Source organism: Eublepharis macularius, chromosome 1 (genome assembly GCF_028583425.1).
Source record: "Eublepharis macularius isolate TG4126 chromosome 1, MPM_Emac_v1.0, whole genome shotgun sequence".
Lineage (NCBI taxonomy): Eukaryota > Metazoa > Chordata > Lepidosauria > Squamata > Eublepharidae > Eublepharis > Eublepharis macularius.
Window position 1 is genome coordinate 181,994,873 of NC_072790.1, and position 19,953 is coordinate 182,014,825.

At 42.7% G+C, this 19,953-nt stretch overlaps 1 protein-coding gene across 5 annotated transcripts in view; it reads left to right on the forward strand.

Moving 5' to 3' along the window:
- TMEM63A (transmembrane protein 63A) overlaps positions 1–16,760 on the forward strand; it is a 56,525-nt gene extending 39,765 nt beyond the window's left edge. For 4 of the 5 annotated variants that reach the window (XM_054979593.1, XM_054979584.1, XM_054979601.1 and 1 more), the window contains 5 exons: positions 3,205–3,310; positions 12,181–12,348; positions 12,721–12,836; positions 13,641–13,700; positions 15,693–16,760. In XM_054979593.1, the coding sequence (XP_054835568.1) occupies positions 3,205–3,310; positions 12,181–12,348; positions 12,721–12,836; positions 13,641–13,700; positions 15,693–15,908 (666 nt within the window). In that variant the 3' untranslated portion in view covers positions 15,909–16,760. The remainder of the gene's footprint in view (positions 1–3,204; positions 3,311–12,180; positions 12,349–12,720; positions 12,837–13,640; positions 13,701–15,692) is intronic. The other variant, XM_054979610.1, reaches the window with a different exon arrangement.
- The last annotated feature ends 3,193 nt before the right edge of the window (positions 16,761–19,953 follow it).

Genomic DNA, 19,953 nt, shown 5'->3' on the forward strand with positions numbered 1-19,953 from the left:
ACCATCTGGAGGCTGGTAACCGTACTAGGGTTCCCAGGTTCAGGTTGAGAAATTCCTGGAGTACAGCCTGGAAAGAGTGGAGTTGTGGGGGGAGGGGCCTCAATGGGGTATAATGCCATAGAGTCTACCCTCCAAAGCAGCCATTATCTCCAAGGGAATTGATCTATGTGGCCTAGAGATCAGTTGTAATTCTGGGAGATCTCCAGCCACCACCTGGATGCTGGTAACCCTACCTTCCCCCAGGATTGACCTTCCCTCATGGATTGCCTCTGTCCTTTCCTCTACAAGAATATTCCTGTCTCCCCAAAGAACATCTACTCCTTCCCCCCAAGATTAACCTCCTCTCATAGATTGCCTTTGTCCTCCTGTTCTTTCAAAGAATATTCCTGTCTCCCCAAGAACATCTCCTTGATTGTCCCCTCAAAGAGTACTTCTGTCCCCATTACAGTCCCAGAGCAGTTTTTCTGCTCCCAGAAACCATCATTACACTCTGGGGACCTTCATTCCCAGCCCAGAGCAGTTAAGCTGGTCCCAGGGACCGTCATTCCACTCTGGGGACTGTCATTCTGTTTTCAGAGGAAGATTCTCTAACTCCATCCCACGTTTTCATTGCAACTTTTAGGTGCTGCAATGTATTTCAATGGAGCCAATGCAAATCAGTTGGCATTTGTGGCTCTCATTATAGCTAATGGAACTTTCCTGGGGCACCTGCTTTGGTCTATAACTTGTACATATGAAATCCAATCTTCACCAAACTTGGAGAGTGGCTGGAGGAGAGCCTGCTGAAGACTCTCTGTGAGTTTGGCATCTCTAACTATCAAGGGGGCATTCTATAGCCTCCGGAAGTGACATGACAAACTGAACAAACCAAACAAACCAGTTTGTGAACTGGCAACTTAATGTAGGTTCGTGGTTCGTGAAATGCAATGAATCATGAACCGCCATTTTATGGTTCATGCACATCTCTAGTAAGAATCCAATACAGAGTTGAAGAAATGCTGAAGCAGGACATAAGCAATTTCAGGGCTGACTTTAGATGACATGAAGCACAGGTAGCTCATAGGGGCATATATTTAAAACAATACATAGTACATAAGGCAACATAGTGTTTATGGTCCTTAACTCATTAGTGAAGCATCTGAGACCCCTTCCCTACAATACAGAAGCCTTTATGAATAATTTGGTTTTGTATTGTTTGCAGAAAGCTAAGAGAGGGGGGGCTCTCCTGACCTCCTCAGGCAGGCGGTTAGGGGCCACCACAGAGAGCGCCTGTGTATGGGCTGCTGTTGATTTCGCCCATGTGCAGCGTGGCACCTTCAACAGAGACCCTGTTCAGATGAGCAAAGCTGCCATGAAGGGAGGTGCTCCCGTAGGTGTGCTGGACCGTAGATATGGCTTTCGTCCCAGAATTCTTTAAGCTATTCAATTTTCATCTTGGTAGTGGATCCCAAATTTTCTGTTGGCCGTCTAATATCACACCATTACCTCTGCATCCCAAAATGGCGTCAGTGCAGCTATTCATCATTCTGTGCCTCCTCTGCAGAGCAGGTATAAGTAAATAAGATATCATACCAAGGTGTAGAGACAATAGCAATTGCACAAAAATCCAAAGCAATTCTGTCACAGCTCACCAGACTTGGCACAGTGTGTCAGTGATGCCCCCATAAAAAGCACACATGGAAGCAGCCCAGTAGTATGTGCTGGCATGGCCATGCCCCTGATGTCAACCTGCTGCCACCCCCCACACAGAACTCAACAAGGGAAGGAACAAAGGGAACACAGCCCCCTCCCCATTGTGAGAAGGATTATGGTGTAATCAGTACTAAGAACTCTGCAACAAACAAACATTGGGGAAGCCCCAGAGAAGTAGGTGTCCCCCTTGCATGGATGAAGATAGAGCCACTTGCTAGCCACAGTGTGACCCTCGCAGCAATTGGGCACAAGTTCTGAGTGTCTAATAAATGGCCTTTAAACAATGTTACTGTTGGCCAGATACTAATGGTACCAGTTGCTTTGGAGAAACAGAGCTCCATAGAACGAGCTGAGCAGTATTAGGCATATGCTACAGCAGTATTTATTCTCTCCTGTAACCAGGGCTTTTTTTCAGCTGGAACGCAGTGGAACGGGGTTCTGGAACCTCTTGAAAATGGTCACATGGCTGGTGGCCCCGCCCCCTGATCTCCAGACAGAGGGGAGTTTAGATTGCCCTCCGCGCTGCTCCAGCGCGGAGGGCAATCTAAACTCCCCTCTGTCTGGAGATCAGGGGGCGGGGCCACCAGCCATATGACCATTTTCGCCAAGGGCGATTTACACTTTTAAAAACTCCCCCCTTGTTCCAGCTGACCCAAAGTGACGTAATTGGCCCTGGGAGCATGCGTGCACTTTGCGTGCGCACATGTGGTACCAGGGGCACCACCTCCCGCCAAGAGTTGCCCCCTGTGCTGGCAACCCACTGAGTTCCACCACCTCTTTTCCCAGAAAAAAAGCCCTGCCTGTAACTCTTCATGCATGGTGTTCTTGTTATGCAAAATACTGTTTCTCTAGATTTTCCACTAAGAATAAACTCCTATGTGTGTTGTAAGTGTATGTAATTTGAAGACAGATGCTGAATTCCTTATTTGAGCTAGGGATGACCTGGCGGGCATTTATACAGTGCTATGGAAAGCTATATTTGGCTGCAGACTGCTTTGGTATGTTGCAGCTTGCCAAGGCATGGAGACAGGGTGGGAGACAGAACTTATATTTTTGTTCTGTGTGTGTTGTATGGCAGTTTTAAAAATATAGCAGGATTATTGCTGGCATAACTTCAGGCTGAGCAGGCTTAAGGGATGCCAATTAAGCCCTGCTCCACTCCATAAGCATTCCTGACACTTTCCATATCTATGCCAATATTGGGGGTACACTGGCACTGGTGTCTCCCCAGAGGTAGAGCTTGGGAGTGAGCTTTTATATTGTTAATTAACACTAATATAGGTACACAGAAGCCTACAGTATCACTCGATTGCAAAAAAAGTATACTAAATGCAGCCAGCTGATTGAGGGTCTGGTTAGCAGGAGGGAAAGGCAAATGAAGAAAGAGTGGGGACTAGGTTTTCCCTTCCACCTCCAGTTTCTGATGGCTCCTACTTTCATAGAAATAATCAGTGAAGCAGTTGGTTCCATGATTCTTTCCCCTCTGCAGTCTAATGTTTTGTTTCTTTGTAGCATCAAGCATACGAGTATGAGTTTGGAGCAATGTATGCCTGGATGTTATGTGTGTTCACAGTCATCATGGCCTACAGCATCACATGTCCCATTATTGTACCATTTGGTAAGTTGGTTGATAAGTTGGGATTGTAGTGGAACAAACAGAAGAACATAATGGAAGGTTTGTCTGAGTATAGTGCTAAGATCTTGGAATCATGAGGGCTTACTTTGACATAACTAAAGTTCCTACTCCATAACTATTTAATAATAATTCTCCAAATTATCTGGGAGAAATGTAACATTATAAATGTTTTAAATAAATAAATGTAAAAGTATGTAGAATAAGGGCCAAACTAGACATCACCAGGAAGATCCAAAATAAGGCTGTTCTGCAATCTTTTAGAGGGCTAAAAGCAGCTGCAGGAATGATTTTTATAGGTGCTAATATTAGAGGAGATTTTACCCTTCCACATGGTTCTGCCAGTGCAAGAAGTCATGCCCCTCCCATGCCCTCTAGAGCAGACAATTGCCTCACAGATGAAAACATATATACCATAAGGGCTCCTGCTTATGTTCTCCAATGAGTCAAATAGTGGGCCCATCCTCCCCCTCCTCCCAACGTAACTGAGATTACAAAAAGAACATAGAGGCGGGGGTTAATACCTACCTCCCTTTCTTGGGAGGCTTCAGCAAATACTAAAAACCTTGGAAAGTCCATTCATGGATCTCCTATTGTTTTCAAAGGCTGTCTCCCTATTCTTCTAGTGTTGTCAGGGGAGCTCTGTGCTATAGGAAGTGTGATGTTAACAGCCAACCATTTACAGCAACATTGAAAAGCAACCTAGTTCAGTCCTTTTGTTACCAGACTCTGTTGATTTGAGGCAGTCTTGAGTGTAGAGACGCAGAGGTTGTTGTTCTCACAAGAAATAACATGATAAAATAAATGGTCTACAGCACCATGGTGAAAGGAATAAAAATGTAAGGGAATAAACTTATCTGACTATAAATTGTTCCTCCCATAGTATTATGTTCCTACACAGCAACGGTGGCCACCTTTTTGATAAGTATGCTGTAAATAAAGACCAGGATATAAGATAGTGACACTTCAGTGCCCACTGTAATGCATATGTACACACCCTAGTGTATATATATTCCATAGTCAAGCCAACAGGCCTTTCTGATTCTGTTCAGGATTGTCACATGCTCCTCCTGCTTGTGGCACTTTGTCCATATGGTAATGTGGAAATAAGGCCATCATTAAAAGTACAGTATTTTTAGGCACTTTACAAATAAAATCATGATAAATCATCAGTATGAAAACAAAACAAGTTATTTAAAAATAACCTAGTAAAAGCTTTGTGCTATGGCACCCATCAAAAATGACAAAACTGCGACTTCCTGAATTCCAGTTGCTGTGGGGAGCCAAGGAAGTTCGTAGCCAGACTTGTAGGTTAGATTTTCGTAGGGCCAATTTCGATGAACTCAGAGGCTTGATGAGAGTCATTCCGTGGGGGAGTGTGCTGGAAGGAAAAGGAGCGAGTGAAGGGTGGGCCATTCTCAAACACGAGCTTTTGCAAGCTCAAGCCCTCACTATCCAAGCAAGACGGAAACATGGTAAGGGCTCCAAGAAACCTATGTGGATGCACAGAGAGCTCCAGAATAAGCTAAGGGAGAAAAAGGAAATGTTCAGGAAATGGAGAGAAGGACAGACCTCTAAAGAGGAAAATATGAGGGTTACTACGTACTGCAGATCAGCCATCAGAGAAGCCAGAGCTCAGTACGAGCTGGGTCTGGCCAGGAGGGCTCGCTACAATAAGAAAAACTTCTACAGATATGTGAGAAGCAAACGCAAGGTAAAAGAGGCAATTGGACCGCTGTTGGGAGTAGATGGAGAAACTCTGATGCAGGACAGAGAAAAAGCAGACAGGCTTAATGACTTTTTTGCCTCTATTTTCTCCCTGAAGAACTCAGGCACATCTAGAGATAGTAGAAAATGTGGCAGGACACCTGAGTGGCTAATTGACATTGACAGAGAGGTAATGGAGAGGCATCTGGCTGCACTGGATGAATACAAATCACCTGGGCCGGATGGGGTGCACCCAAGAGTGCTGAAAGAACTTTCCAGAGAACTTGCAGAACCCCTGTCCATCATCTTCAAGGCCTCCTGGAGGACTGGGGATGTGCCACAAGATTGGAGAAGAGCGAATGTTATCCCAGTCTTTAAGAAAGGGAGGAAGGATGACCCGGGAAACTACAGGCTGGTCAGTCTGACTTCTGTTGCTGGGAAGATATTAGAACAGATTTTAAAGGGATCAATCTGTAAGCATCTGAAGGACCACTCAGTGATCCGGGGAAGTCAGCATGGTTTTGTTCCTAACAGATCTTGCCAGACCAACCTGGTTTCCTTCTTTGATCAAGTGACCAGCTTACTGGATCGGGGGAACTCTGTTGACGTGATTTATCTGGATTTCAGTAAAGCTTTTGATAAGGTCCCCCATGACATTCTGATGGACAAACTGGAAGACTGTGAAGTAGACTATAGGACAATTCGGTGGATATGGAACTGGTTGGAGGACCGCACTCAAAGAGTGGTGGTCAACAGCGTTTCATCAGATTGGAGGGAGGTGTCCAGTGGGGTGCCACAGGGCTCGGTTTTGGGCCCGGTACTTTTCAATATTTTTATCAATGATCTGGATGAAGGAGTGGAAGGGCTGCTCATTACCTTTGCTGATGATACCAAATTGGGAGGGGTAGCAAACACCCAAGAAGATAGAATTAAAATTCAACAAGACCTGAATACTGTGGAGAAGTGGGCAGCTGTGAATAGGATGCAATTCAACAAAGACAAGTGTACAGTATTACATCTGGGCCACAAAAATGAGAAGCACAAATACTGGATGGGGGATACACTTCTGGGCAGTAGTATATGTGAAAGGGATCTTGGAGTAAGAGTGGACTGTAAACTGAATATGAGCAGTCAGTGTGATGCGGTGGCAAAAAAGGCTAATTCAATCCTGGGTTGTATCAAAGGGGCCATAGCATCAAAATCGCAGGAGGTCATAGCCCCTCTCTATACTGCCTTGGTCAGGCCACACCTGGAGTATTGTGTGCAGTTCTGGAGGCCTCACTTCAAAAAGGATGTGGACAAAATCGAGAGGGTGCAGAGGAGAGCGACAAGAATGATCAGGGGTCTGGAGACTGAGCCCTACGAGGAAAGGCTGAGGGCCTTGGGAATGTTTAGTTTGGAGAAGAGGAGGTTGAGGGGGGACATGATTGCTCTCTTTAAATATTTGAAAGGCTGTCATTTGGAGGAGGGCAAAGAGCTGTTCCAGTTGGCAGCAGAGGGTAGGATGCGAAGCAATGGGCTAAAACTACATGCACAAAGGTACCGGCTGGATATTAGGAAAAACTTTTTCACCATCAGAGTAGTTCAAAAGTGGAATCAGCTGCCTAGGGAGGTGGTGAGCTCCCCTTCACTGGCAGTTTTCAAGAAGAGGCTGGATGAATACTTGTCAGAGATGCTTTAGGCTGATCCTGCACTGGGCAGGGGGTTGGACTAGATGGTCTGTATGGCCCCTTCCAACTCTATGATTCTATGACTATCATACTTTGGTCACATCATAAGAAGACAAGATTCTCTGGAAAAGTCAATAATGCCAGAAAAAGTGAAAGGCAGTAGGAAAAGAAGAAGAGCTAAAATGAGATGGCTTGACTAAATAAAAGAAGCCACATCATCCAGTTTGCAGGATCTGAGCAAGCCTGTTAACGATAGTATGTTTTGGAGGTCTTTCATTCATAGGGTCGCTATAGGTTGGAGGTGACTTGATGGCACATAGCACACATGTTCATCTTTGTTCTTCTGTGCAGTCCCACATTGGGACAGGGCACACATATGCCTGTGAACTGGAGAAGTTTTTATTGCTTCCATAAAGCTCCAAAAGGGGGCCGCTTCTCCCAGTCGTGTCTCAACCTGTTTTCCCGCCTAAACAGTCACGTGACTAGTGGGAGGAGCAACTCCCTTCTCCTCAGTTCTCTCTTAGCTGCCATGATGAGAAGAACCTCGCTTGTGAGCTCCATTAATTTTTATAATAATAACAACAACAACAACATTTGATTTATATACTGCCCTTTAGGACGACTTAACATCTACTCAGAGCAGTTTACAAAGTATGCTGTTATTATCCCCACAAAAAAACACCCTGTGAGGTGGGTGGGGCTGAGAGAGCTAGAAGCTGTGACTGACCCAAGGTCACCCAGCTGGCTTCAAGTGGAGGAGTGAGGAATCAAACCCAGTTCTTCAGATTAGAGTTCCGCATTCTTAACCACTACACCAAACTGTCTTTTAACATTGAACGTTTCATTTGAAGAGAAAGTTAATAAATTTTGGAATATCTTCACTCCTTTTTATGTCTTGTGTGTTTTGAGGAGGTTTTGAACCGGCTAGTTTGACTTTGCTTGTCGTAACTGCCGCCTCTCAGATTACCTCAGAGAGTGTGGTTTCATAAGTTACACTGAATATGGTACTAAGACGGCCACAGTGGAGCATCTGCTGAGATCTGAGTCACAATTAATCCAGGCAGCAAAATAATCTGCCACTAATGGGCGTCCAACAAGCTCTGACCCCCAGGCACTTGAGTCATCTGCCGCTGATGGGCGTTTAGGAAGCTCTGTCTTCAGGCAGCTAAGTCACTTGCTGCAAGGAGGCATTCAACGAGCTATGACCCCAGACAGTTAAGTTGTCTGCCACTAAAGAGTGTCCACTGAGCTCTAATCCTTCGGCAGATAAGTCATCTGCCATGAAGGAGCACCCATCTTGGGCTGGATCAGTGAGATTGGATCCGATGGGTCAAAAGAACCGTACTCTGAAGCCTCCTTTAGATCCAAGACCTTCCTCTGAACAGACTGCTTCAGATCTGAGACCTTTCTTGGAACCAAGACCTCCTGGGATCCAAGAACTTCCTCAGAATCAAGAACTTCAGATCCGAGAACTCCATCAGAACCAAGACCTCCCTTGATCTGAGACTTCCCTCGGAACCGAAACTTCCTTGGAACCGAAAACAGACACTTGCCCTGATATAGGGCTCACCGGGGCCAATGATCATCTGCATTCACTGAGGTTGAGGGGGTTTGTCTTTAGTCAACCCGACAGGGAGAGCTGCAGACATCAGAACTGGTATCTGATGCATGACCCTCATGGATTCCCATATCCATCACTGAATCTGAGAACTTTTTACATTGGATCCAAGAGATCAGAGTCACCATCTGTCAGATCCCTGCCCCACTATTGGAACTGACATGAAGCCTTTCAATTCAAGTAAGGCGTTGGTTAGCATAGCTACCTTCCAAGCAAGTGACCCGGTTCCCAGCTAATGCAAACAACCAACCAATCAACCAACCAAAAACCCTCTTAGGTCCCATGGCATGCTGTTGTGATCAGATCCAAGATGGTCACCTGACAGCAATATGAACAGAGCTTGGTTTCCCTTTAGGGGGACCTTTAAATTTTCTCTGAGCAAGTATGCAGTATGTCTAAGACACAAGTCTTAGACTTGCTTTTCGTTGGATCCAAAGGTGAGTAACAAGCCTCTACTTGGATTCAATTTCTGTCAAAGCCTTCCTAGCCTCAAAAACCTGCTGAACTACCAGTGACATCTAGATGGCTTGAACTCATGTATAGGGTCAAAAATAATGCTTGGTCATCTTGGGTGGAACACCCGCACCATCTACACTGGTTATAGACGTAACACATCAAATTTACTGTCTGGTTCTATATCTGCGTGTCACTAAATATTAAACCATTATAGATGGCTACTGTCAGAGTGTCAGTTTGCTTGTCAGTTCTCTAGCCAGAGTTACGCCATTTTAATTTTCTATAATCTGTATTTGTTTAGTTTTCCTCCCCTTCTAGGCCCAGGTGGTGCCCAGGCCGCATATATCCATGGGAGCGAAGCGTTCTTATCAGCCCGTTCCAGCCGAAGACCTTGACGTCCTTGTCTTCCCATTCCTTCGCAGACAGGACTAAGGGGGGAGGCTGGGAACGGGTGTTTGAAGTGTTGTTACTTTCATTTCGTGTGTCATTCTCAACAAAGCTTTCGTTCAGCCAAGGGCCTCAAGCCTTTGGATTGTGGACACCTGTATCCTGAGCATACTCTTCCAAGAAACCTTTTGAAACCAAGAAACCTTGTGCTTCTTGCAGAAGTGGGGGAGACGAACTCTAGATAACTGGGATTCCATAGTCTGACAGCTACCTTCCATATCAGGGAGAAGCTGTCATATTGCTGACCTCCCAGTGTGAAATTCTATGGTCACTCTGTTACTAACAGAAATTATAACGTCTACACAACAGATGAATGCAGGTAGACGTGTCTCATCAAGGTTATTGCAGAAGTGGCGCTTTTAGGGTGTTACCCCTGACTTAGATTCTCAGATCCTGCCCTCCCCCCCCCCAAGACTAAGTCTGGAATAGGTGACTCTAAGGTAGCTCCTTGGTCATCATCGAGTGCCTTCATTGAGCATTACACCTTAGATAGCAATTTCACACAGTATGTGATAGTTTTACACTCCTTGTTTTAAAAAAAAAAGAATCTTTTTTTTTGCAAGATAGCTACTGGTTGTCAGATGCCTTTGTTTGACATTATTGTAGATATTCATGTCACATGACGTGATAGCTAGAACAGTATTGCAGTATGATTTTTAAAAAGATAGAAAATAAGAAAAAGGGGAGAGTGAGCACTATGCAATTTTAAATCATTGCAAGTTTTTATGTCTTTGTTGGGATTTCTCCCATTTTTATGTATATTTGCAAACTTTTTAAATACAAGTTTATTATGTGTTATGACTGAGTTTTAATATTAGTGAGTTATGACTTAGAGAGATTCTCCCCACCTCCTTATGAGTGTGTAGCTTGGTAATCTCCTGGTGTGGGACTGCACAGAAGACTGAATATGAAAACAGGGTTGTACATACCTGTAACTGTTGTTCATCAAGTTCTGTGCAGGCACACATCCCTCCCTCCTGCTCCGCTGTGAACTCTCTGGCAAGGTCCAGTATGAGATCGTGGCAACCCAGGAGAACTGAGGGGAAGAGGTCTCGCCTCCCACACAGTCACATGACCGTTTAGGTGGGAAAACAGGTTGCGATGTGACTGGGAGAAGCAGCCCCCTAGTGGAGCTTTATGGAAGCGATAAAAACTTCTCTAGTCGGCAGGCCTGCATGTACGCAGTCCCAATGTGTGTCTACACAGAAGAACTTGATGAACAATAGTTACGGGTATGTACAACCCTGTTGCACTAATGCTGAATGGATGTTTACAGTTAATCAGATGGAGGTTTACAATTTCAGGCCACTCCCTAACTAATGGAATTCGTAACAACCAAATCCTCACCCATTGTGGCCACCATGGTGACAGCTCCCATGCTTGGTGGGACTTCTCTGGTAGAACTCTGGCAGCTTAAAACAGGCTGAGGGGTACGAAGGCACCCAAGGATGGTATCAGCTGGCTGCACGGGCTGTCAAGAAGTCCAGCAACAGTCAGAGGTATCAAGCTAACCATCAGGAGAGGTGGGAATAGGGTGTCTGTGCACCCCAAAGTGCAGGGGCATGGTGGCTAATGGGGAGGAGCTCACCCTCTGGGCGATGCTGATTAGCTGAATGTTCTGGTTACGTGAGTGCTGGATAACAAATCTATTACTGTACTTAAGAGGAGAACAAGTCATTAAGTTTATTGGGAAAGAACATTGAGAAATTTTAGCATGCAAATATGCAGGGTGCTGTCTAGAGAGTCAGTTTACCTTAGCAGTGATAATCCTTAGAAAACATGTATATTCCAACATATCCTATTGAAAATAGTAAAAATAGGGTGTGCACTTCTGAACGTAACTTTTCATGCTTGAGATCAAAAGCATTAGAAAAGTGATCTGATTTGTGTGTCTGTTATACTGTTCTTCTCTTCCTATTCTAATTTGAAGCTGCAGAGTAGTTATTATACTTAACTTAATTTCCATATTGGAATTTGAGTCAAACTGCTAAGTGAATATGCTTTTTCTTGTGACATTTTGTTTTCCAGAAATAGTCCATTTATCTGTGGCTGGTTATAAATACACTTTAAGTATTACATATTCGTTGATCTAATGCTCCACTTTCCTATAAATAAAATGTGCTCCCATGTGTTATGACTAGTCCTATTATTTTTGATAGAATGCTGATTTATGTGAAAAACTCTCCCAGATAATCCTGTGTTTATCTAACAATGATATCAGGCATTGGCTATCAGAAAAGAATGGTCCCAGTGAAACATGATGTTTTTCCTGTGGACCGATTCAAATTAATCATTATCAGTACCAAAGATATAGCTGTTTAATATTTGGAAAATAATAGTTGAAAACTCCATGAAATTCTGAAGCAGTCACAGGAACAGAATGCTTATAGGGACAGAACTGATTCACTGATGAACATAGATGTCATTACAAAAAAATCTAAAAATAAACTTTTAGGGGACAGTAGCATGTAAGAAAAATGTGCTGCCTCATATCTGTTAAACAAAGGAAAACTTGGTGAAAAGAGCACACATTGGTATGAGTCCGGTGTCAGAATTCCCTTTAGATATCTGAAGAAAGAAGCTCTGACACTTGAAAGTGTAGTAAGGGGCCACTAGACTCGAATGTTGCTGTTCTACTGCAAGGCAACATGGCTACCCATCTAAAACAGTTCTTGTCTTCATACCTTGCCATACCATGAACAGAAAGGAAGCCCTAAACCTTGCAAAACCAGAGTGTATCCTTCAATCAGAGTCAGTGGTGGGAATGTAAAATGGAATCATTTTCTGGTTTATGCATGTTACATTCTTTGCTGGTGTAAAATACCTGGTTGCTCAGAATTACAAACAAACAAACAAACTAGGTTTTAGTGGTTCTGATTTTGAGCTAGGAAATGGGGCAAATGTGTATGTTACTGACAAAAGTTTTTAACAACTTGGATGTTGTTTGCTGTTTTCAGGATTAATCTATATGTTGATGAAGCATACAGTTGACCGCCACAATCTGTACTATGCATATCTCCCTGCTAAGCTAGAGAGGCAGATTCACTTTGCAGCCGTGACTCAGGCCCATGCAGCTCCAATTCTTTGCCTGTTTTGGCTGCATTTTTTCTCTTTTTTGAGATTAGGTAAGTAATGGATGGTCTTATGAGTGAACACACTGAGGAGGGTAAAAACATTTAATGTAGTGCAGTGACTTTGATCATTTGCAGTGGGTATCTCTAAATTACAATAAATTTCAGTAACAGAAGTATAGACTAGAAGTTATGGCTTAAGTATAGGGTCTTCTGAGGTTAGGAATAGTTAATGGGTCAGTCTCAAATATTGAGACCCAGGATGTAGGCAACTCACTTTCATGTGAATGGTAGAAGAGGAGGAGTAATTTCCCCCAAGACTCACCTGCTTTGTTCTGTACATTTTGTAATCAGTATAATTCCAACCTGTCCACCCCATATACTATTTTATGTTTTATTTATAGATCTCTTCTGTATTTTTTAAAGGTTTTAGAGCACCTACAACAGTATTTACATTCCTGGTTGTCAGTATAGCTATTGTTATTTGCGTAGTTTCCACTTGTTATGCCTGCCTGAAATACCTGAGCCCCCTCAATTACAAGGTAAATTCACATTGATTTTATCTGGGAGTTGCTAGATTGTAATCTGTACTTTATTATAAGTCAAGTTTGTTTCTTCACTTAGTGTTGAGTGGTCAAGCAACTTTTTTTCTTCAGTAGAGACAAGTTCTAACTACGATAGCTCAGTTCAGAACTGATGTGTTATAGTCGTTAGTGTGTTGGACTAGGACTTGGGAGACAGAACACACACACACACAGAGCCTAATCTACCTCATAGGGGTGTTATAAGGATAAAATGGGGAAGGAAGAGCGGTGTATGTTGCTCTGAACTCTTTGGAAAAGTAGGATAAGGGTTTGTGATTGTCTGGAAAACCAGCCGTAGACAGTAGAGTTCAAAGTTAATGTGCAAACTAGACAATAGACACAGCTATTGCACTGTCTCCTATTGAGAAATTTATGATGTTGAGTGCTAAGAAGGTGGAAGAGAAAAGGAGACATGTTGTTTTAAAGTTTGTTAATTGTACATTTGGAAGTTCAAATAGGAGTTTAGGATCTCAGCTATGGTTAATACAGATCATGGTGTGGTGTGATGTCTAAACCGAACATAATTTCAGTTCCAAGTATTTAACTGTATTTAAACAATACCTTTAAATATGGAGGAAGCTCCTTGTATTAACGAACTGTTTGAATAACAAAAACATAATGCAAAACTAAATTGGGAGATTTGGGAGTCCTGGGAGACCATAGATGAGAGCTGTGTATTTCAAATATTGCCTTTTATGTAATATGTATAGTATTTTTGAAGTTTGCTTTGTTGGTTTATCTCTTCTCCATTGATACCTGTAGCTAGAAGACTCGCCCACTGAAAAAGGAAGTGAAACGGATTTAGTAGCTCGAAAAATTTCTGTAAGCATTTATAAAAAATACTATTTAACATCCTTTATGTGAAACAAATGATTAGCATGCATTAGCAAGTCCTGTCATAGTGACAGAACTCATGCATTAGCTGACTTACTGGCCAACTGACCTGAATTACTTGTCTGAGGGAAAAATACAGAGGAAAAACAAGTACACCAGGGAACCTCTTATACAAATATTGTATATTCTGTATACCATATGAAAGTGCAAAAGTGCAATAGTGCAAAGTGTCCAATTATATAGTTAATAAATTCACAATACAAAAATACACAGTATAATCATATCCAGTACACATATCATTAGAGAGTCTTTGTAGTCCGTACAGTTCATTCCATTCATTTAAAGTGCAAAGTGTCTATTTTAATAAAAAGCCGTAGGTGGAGAGTCGTAGAGAGGTGTTGTATCATTCACAGTCCAATAATTTAAATTAATTCAAAAAATGCCGACGGGGATGTGCAGGCAAATGTCATTAACCTGTTTCGTGAGTGGGAAACTCGCTTCATCTTGGGCATGAAAAAATTCGGACTGCGGTGAAAGAGTATTAAGTTGAAAAATCCATTTAGATTCCAACTGCATGAGTGTTTTACCTATGTCCGAAGCATATGGACGATCTAGATGTTCAATGACAGAGACCTTAAAGTCGTGGTGTGAGTGTTTACACTGACGAAAATGGCCAACCAAAGGTGCTTCTAATACCCCGTTCTTGATCCTGGATATATGCTCTTGGATTCTTGTCCTGAGTGGACGAATGGTACTGCCTATGTATAACAAGGGGCACTGGCATTGGATAATATACACCACATTTTTCAACTTAATACTCTTTCACCGCATGGACTAAATTTAGAGATCGTCTGCTCTTGCTTCCTATGAGAACCGGAGGCTTTACTGTAAGTAGTGGGGGTCCCTCGGATCTTCCTCCAGCTGCAATTGGTTTAGATAGAACATTGATTGATTCGGCCCTAAATGACAGATATATACACAGTCATTATCTTGCCAATTACCTGTCCGTTAGCACCACCTTCTTCATAAGCCGTAGGAGAGCGCATCCGGAGTTTGTAACACACTGTAAGTGAATGTGTATTGAATTTTTTATATGCAATTTTTATATGTAATATCATGTGTGTACCTGCTGATTGTATTTTATGTTTACAGTGTGTCCAGTCCGAATTTTTTCATGCCCAAGATGAAGTGAGTTTCCCACTCACGAAATGGGTTAATGACATTTGCCTGCACATCCCCGTCGGCGTTTTTTGAATTAATTTAAATTATTGGACTGTGAATGATACAACACCTCTCCACGACTCTCCACCTACGGCTTTTTATTAAAATAGACACTTTGCACTTTAAATGAATGGAATGAACTGTACGGACTACAAAGACTCTCTAATGATATGTGTACTGGATATGATTATACTGTGTATTTTTGTATTGTGAATTTATTAACTATATAATTGGACACTTTGCACTATTGCACTTTTGCACTTTCATATGGTATACAGAATATACAATATTTGTATAAGTGGTTCCCTGGTGTACTTGTTTTTCCTCTGCATCTGTCGTTCCAGGGTTGCCCGTAGTTTTTCTCATGAGGGAAAAATACAGCAAAAGTTCAGGCTCAGCAGGATACATTTAGAATGTCTTTGGTTAACTGAAGAAAGTGTGAATTGATCCAGTTTAGCAACATCTTGAACAGTATAACATTTCAGATACTGTTTTTGAGCCCTCAAGATCATGAAATGTTGTATTATCAAGAGTAGTCACAGCAGTTACTTGCTTCTGGTCTTGAAAACCATATCATTTGGTATGGAGATTATTAGGTGGCATACCTGGAAGTTGGACACTCATTTCAGGCAAAGAATGAGTGTTAGGAAGAGAAGGAAGGGATACTGTGGAACAAATGTTTCAGGAGATATTTTGAAGCAGTTATGCAGTGTCTCCTTATTTTTCATGATTTGAGATGTTAACTGTCTGCCATTTCAGGAATATCTGCCCCATGTTTTGATTACCAGTTCTACGGAAAGGACAAATCTTTTGCTCCTGGGGATGCTGAACTATGGTGCTATGGGAAAGACCACCTCAGATATGAGGGAGGTCAAACTCTCTCTTTGTGAGGAAACAGTCATTGGAGAGTGCAGTGCAAAGACAGAAGACCACCACGCATCTTACTTTGAAGAAAGTGTCTTTGGGGAGACGTAAATGTGTGTGTTTCAGTGTCGAGGACTAACACAAGATGGCGCTCTTGGTCCTGATTCAGAAGAAAAGATTCCACTGAAACAAGTTTTCAAGTCTTGTCCCTCAGAAGTAGGTTTGATAAGACTATTCAAGAAGGGCTCAGTTGCAGTACAGAGTTGCCATCTGGGACTGTTCACTTTTTAAGTCTTTACAAAAATTGAAGCATAGGTATATTGAACAAAAGTGCCCAGAAAAGCTACTTTGGGTGTATTAATGTTAGATCACTGTAGCCAAAAGAGTCATCAAAACAAAGCATCTGTCTTTTTTTTAACTTATCCCCCCTGAATTTTAACCAGTGGTGGGTGTCTGTCAAACTCTTGATTAATCCCAGGCAACTTCTGCTTCTGTGTGAAAACAAGCATAGGAAAAGCTAAGAAAATATAGTCTGGAGAATATAGTACAATGTTCTGCCAGTACCTTATATTTCCAGAGTAGATAGGACCATTTCTCTTTCTTAAAAAAAAAAAGAGAGAGAGAGGATTTCCTGTGAGGATGTGCCAAAACTTGGGGACTTAGTGTGAGAAAGTATTTATCTGAAAACCTTTAAGTGTAGATTACATTTGTTTTCTGCTCACTGTTTGAAGGACCTCACACACAGGGAAGTTTACTTGACAAGCAATAAATGATGTAAATTTTTATCATTTTTAATCTCTCTGGTTATAAAAGGATAAATGTCTGCTTTAAGTGCCAAGAGTATCACAAATGTATGAAGTATTAAACTGTTTTTAAATTATGAAGTAGGTATAAATTTCTGCAAAAGACAAATTGAATCCAAGCATAAATTAAGTAAGCACATTCAATAAAACACTGAATTCAGATATGTCTCTGTGATGGACTTTCTTAACACCCTTTATAAAACTCAAACTTGGCAATATTGTGATATTCACACTCTAATGTAGAGCTGCAGAGGAGTAAGAAAATTATGCACCGAGGCACTCCATTTTTCTCCATGAAAAGATGTGAAGGCGAGTCAGTTGTTTCACCAGAAAGTGTAAATCTTGCACAACTTAGTCCAGTTGCACCAGACCAAGATGGCAATTCAAGCATGGTGTCAGAGAAAGTCAATAGCCAGTTGCAAAACCAGCATGTGTAAACCCACTGCCAAGAAACTTTGGCCTAGTTCTTAGCTGTATCACTTCAGATTGCATGTACAGATCGTATGAGAGCCTCTTTGTGACAGCTTGAATGGACTTAGCTACTGTTCCTCCTCTGTTGCAGGTGTTTAGCCTGGACATGGCTAGGGGCTTCTGACAAGGGATGAAAGTAAAGCGCCAAAATTGGGGGTCCCCAGCATGGTGTGCTTGCAAAGTGTTTTTAGAAAGTGGGTGGGGCCAGGTGAGGCTTTTGCCCAACAGGATTGGCCATTGGAGATTTGATTGGTCGTGCAGATTTTTAACAGCATTGGCTTAGAAGAAGCTGCTTCCACAGCACAAGAATCTTCAATGTGTGACTGGAGGTAAGCTGTAGCAGCCATTTTGTGGCTGATTCCATCTCCTGCAGCAGCCATTTTGTGGCACCCATTTTGTTGCTGCACCCACCATACTGTGTCAGAATTCCAAATGTGCCTACAGGTTCAAACAGGTTGGGGGCCCTTGGTCAGAAGGCTCCTGGTCTTTGGCTCTTAGTCTGTGGCACACAGCCTGTGGCCCTGAGTGAGCCACCCCATTAAATGGATCTAGAGACCAGGTAAAGAGCTAGAAATTGTGTTGTATGTCTGCTTGTGTAAATTTTATTTTTGTAGTTTCTTTAATCCACCTGGAGTCTCCAGTAGGATAGAATTGCCTAAATAAACAATAACTCCCTCCCCCACCCTGAATTACAGAAAATTAACATGCCAGGGAGTCTAACATGGAAAGATGGGGGGAGAGTGGAACCTAACTTAAACAATGAAAGAGGAGCTCAAAGGCAATTTAAGTCTCTTGTCAGTTACCTTTCTTGCAGTGAGCACAGATGCAAGCCAGGCCTCCTTGTTTGTTTGTGTGTTTGCTTGTTTGTTTTAGACTTTTATTCCACCCTCCCTTCAAGCAGGCCCAGGGCGGATTATGTCAGATAAAAACATTCATAAACTGGCCATTTCCACACATCCAAATATTCTGCTAATTTTGTGCTATGATTCCGTTAGCTGCAATCCCGCTATCATGATGCATTGCCTTGACTTGTTCCACTTGATTGCACTTTGTCGTGCTTCCAAAAGTTCACATTCCACAGAAAAAGTGCAACAGTAAGCGGTGGATTTGCTTGAGTCACAGTTGAGGAAAGCACATTCCCGCCCATTTCCCCCCCTTAAAAAAAAAAAAAACAGGAGCCAAGATTTGCGGTATTGTGCTCACTCTAAGAATGTTTTTTTAAATGGGGGTGTTCAGTCATTTGCAAAGTGCATCTTTAATAGTACAAATTGAACTTGGGGTGTGTGCAGGGCATTTGAAGCAGCCACACGGCTAGCTGCTCTTTCCAGCCATAGTCTCTCTTCCCCCCTCCCATGACTGGAAAGAGCGGCGCAGGGCATTTTGACAACAGCGATGCTTCTTTTAATAGTAGGCAGTGGATTTGCACATTCCCACCCATTTCCCCCTTTTTAAAAAAACAGGCACCAAGATTTGCGCTATTGCGCTCTCTAAGAATTTTTTTTAATAAAATGGTGTTCAGTCATTTGCAAAGTGCATCTTTAACTATACACATTAAACTTGGGGTGTGTGCAGGGCATTTGAAAGCAGTGGTGCTGCTTTTAAACGCCACGCATGGCTGGCCACTCTTTCCAGCCATAGGATGGGGAGGAGGGGGTCCATCCTCCTCTCATGTCTGGAAAGAGGGGTGTGAGGAATTTGACAGCAGCGATGCTGCTTTTAAATGCCCCATGTGGCTTTCCACTCTTTCCAGCCATGGGAGGGGGAGGAGGGACCCCCTCCTCCCCCTCCCATGGCTGGAAAGTGGCACAGGGTGTCCATTTAAAAAAAAAAGTTGAGCATCACTGTTGCAAGGAGCCCACAAAGGCTTGCAGGATTCCTGGTCTTGGGCGAGAAAATCTTTTCCTAGGGTTCAGAAAATGAACGAGGAGGGGTTGAGTGGGCGGTTTCTGGAGAAGCGTTAACAAGCATTACCCAGCGTTCTCATGCAGGCAAAACAAGTGGTAAAGAAGCATCATAAAGTTGAATAAACAGAAAATCGCTTGTTAGAGGAAAACGCAATGATTATGGGAGGATATCAGGTATCCACGGGTAGATGTGAAAGTATAGTGGAAGAACTGCGATACGATGCGTTAGTATGATGCTACAATTGGACGTGTGGAAATGGCCACTTTTATCATAAAAGCAATAAAACAGTATAAAAATCCAGACATTCAAACAACATCACAACGGTGCACTATAAAAGCTAATATACAAGACAGCAGCAATCAGTTCGCTGAAAGCTAGATGGTGGACGACTCTGAAGGGAGGGCATAGGTCTTCTCTGTCTAGGCCGGCGGAGACCTATCCCAGCCTCAGCGAAAGGTCTGGTGGAACATCTGTCTTACAGGCCTGACAGAAAGATACTAAGTCCTGCTGGGCCCTGGTCTCACTCGACAGAGAGTTCCCCCAGGTTGGAGCCCGGACTGAAAAAGCCCTGGCTCTGGTCGAGGTCAGGAGGGCCTCCCTGGGGTCAGTGACCAGCAATAGTTGTTTATCTTCTGATCAAAGCATCCTCTGGACTTTATAGGTTATAGTAGGTTTGTGATTGAATTTGTAGTAGATCCGAAATTGGCGACTTTCACTTTAATTTACATGGAACTCTAACTAGCTACTGTATAAATCATGGGAGGGGCCTAGATCCCTTATCCCAATGATTCGTTATACTCATTCTAAGGATATGAATTTGAAAGTGTAGAGCGGTTCTTTGTAAGTAAGTCTCCTACCATGGAGAATATACTGTTTGGTGAGATGTTTGGGGAGGTGTGGAAAATTTCTTTTGTGATTTGTTCACAGAGATTTTGGCCTGAAGAAAGAAGAATAACTTCTGAAACGAGTAGTGAACA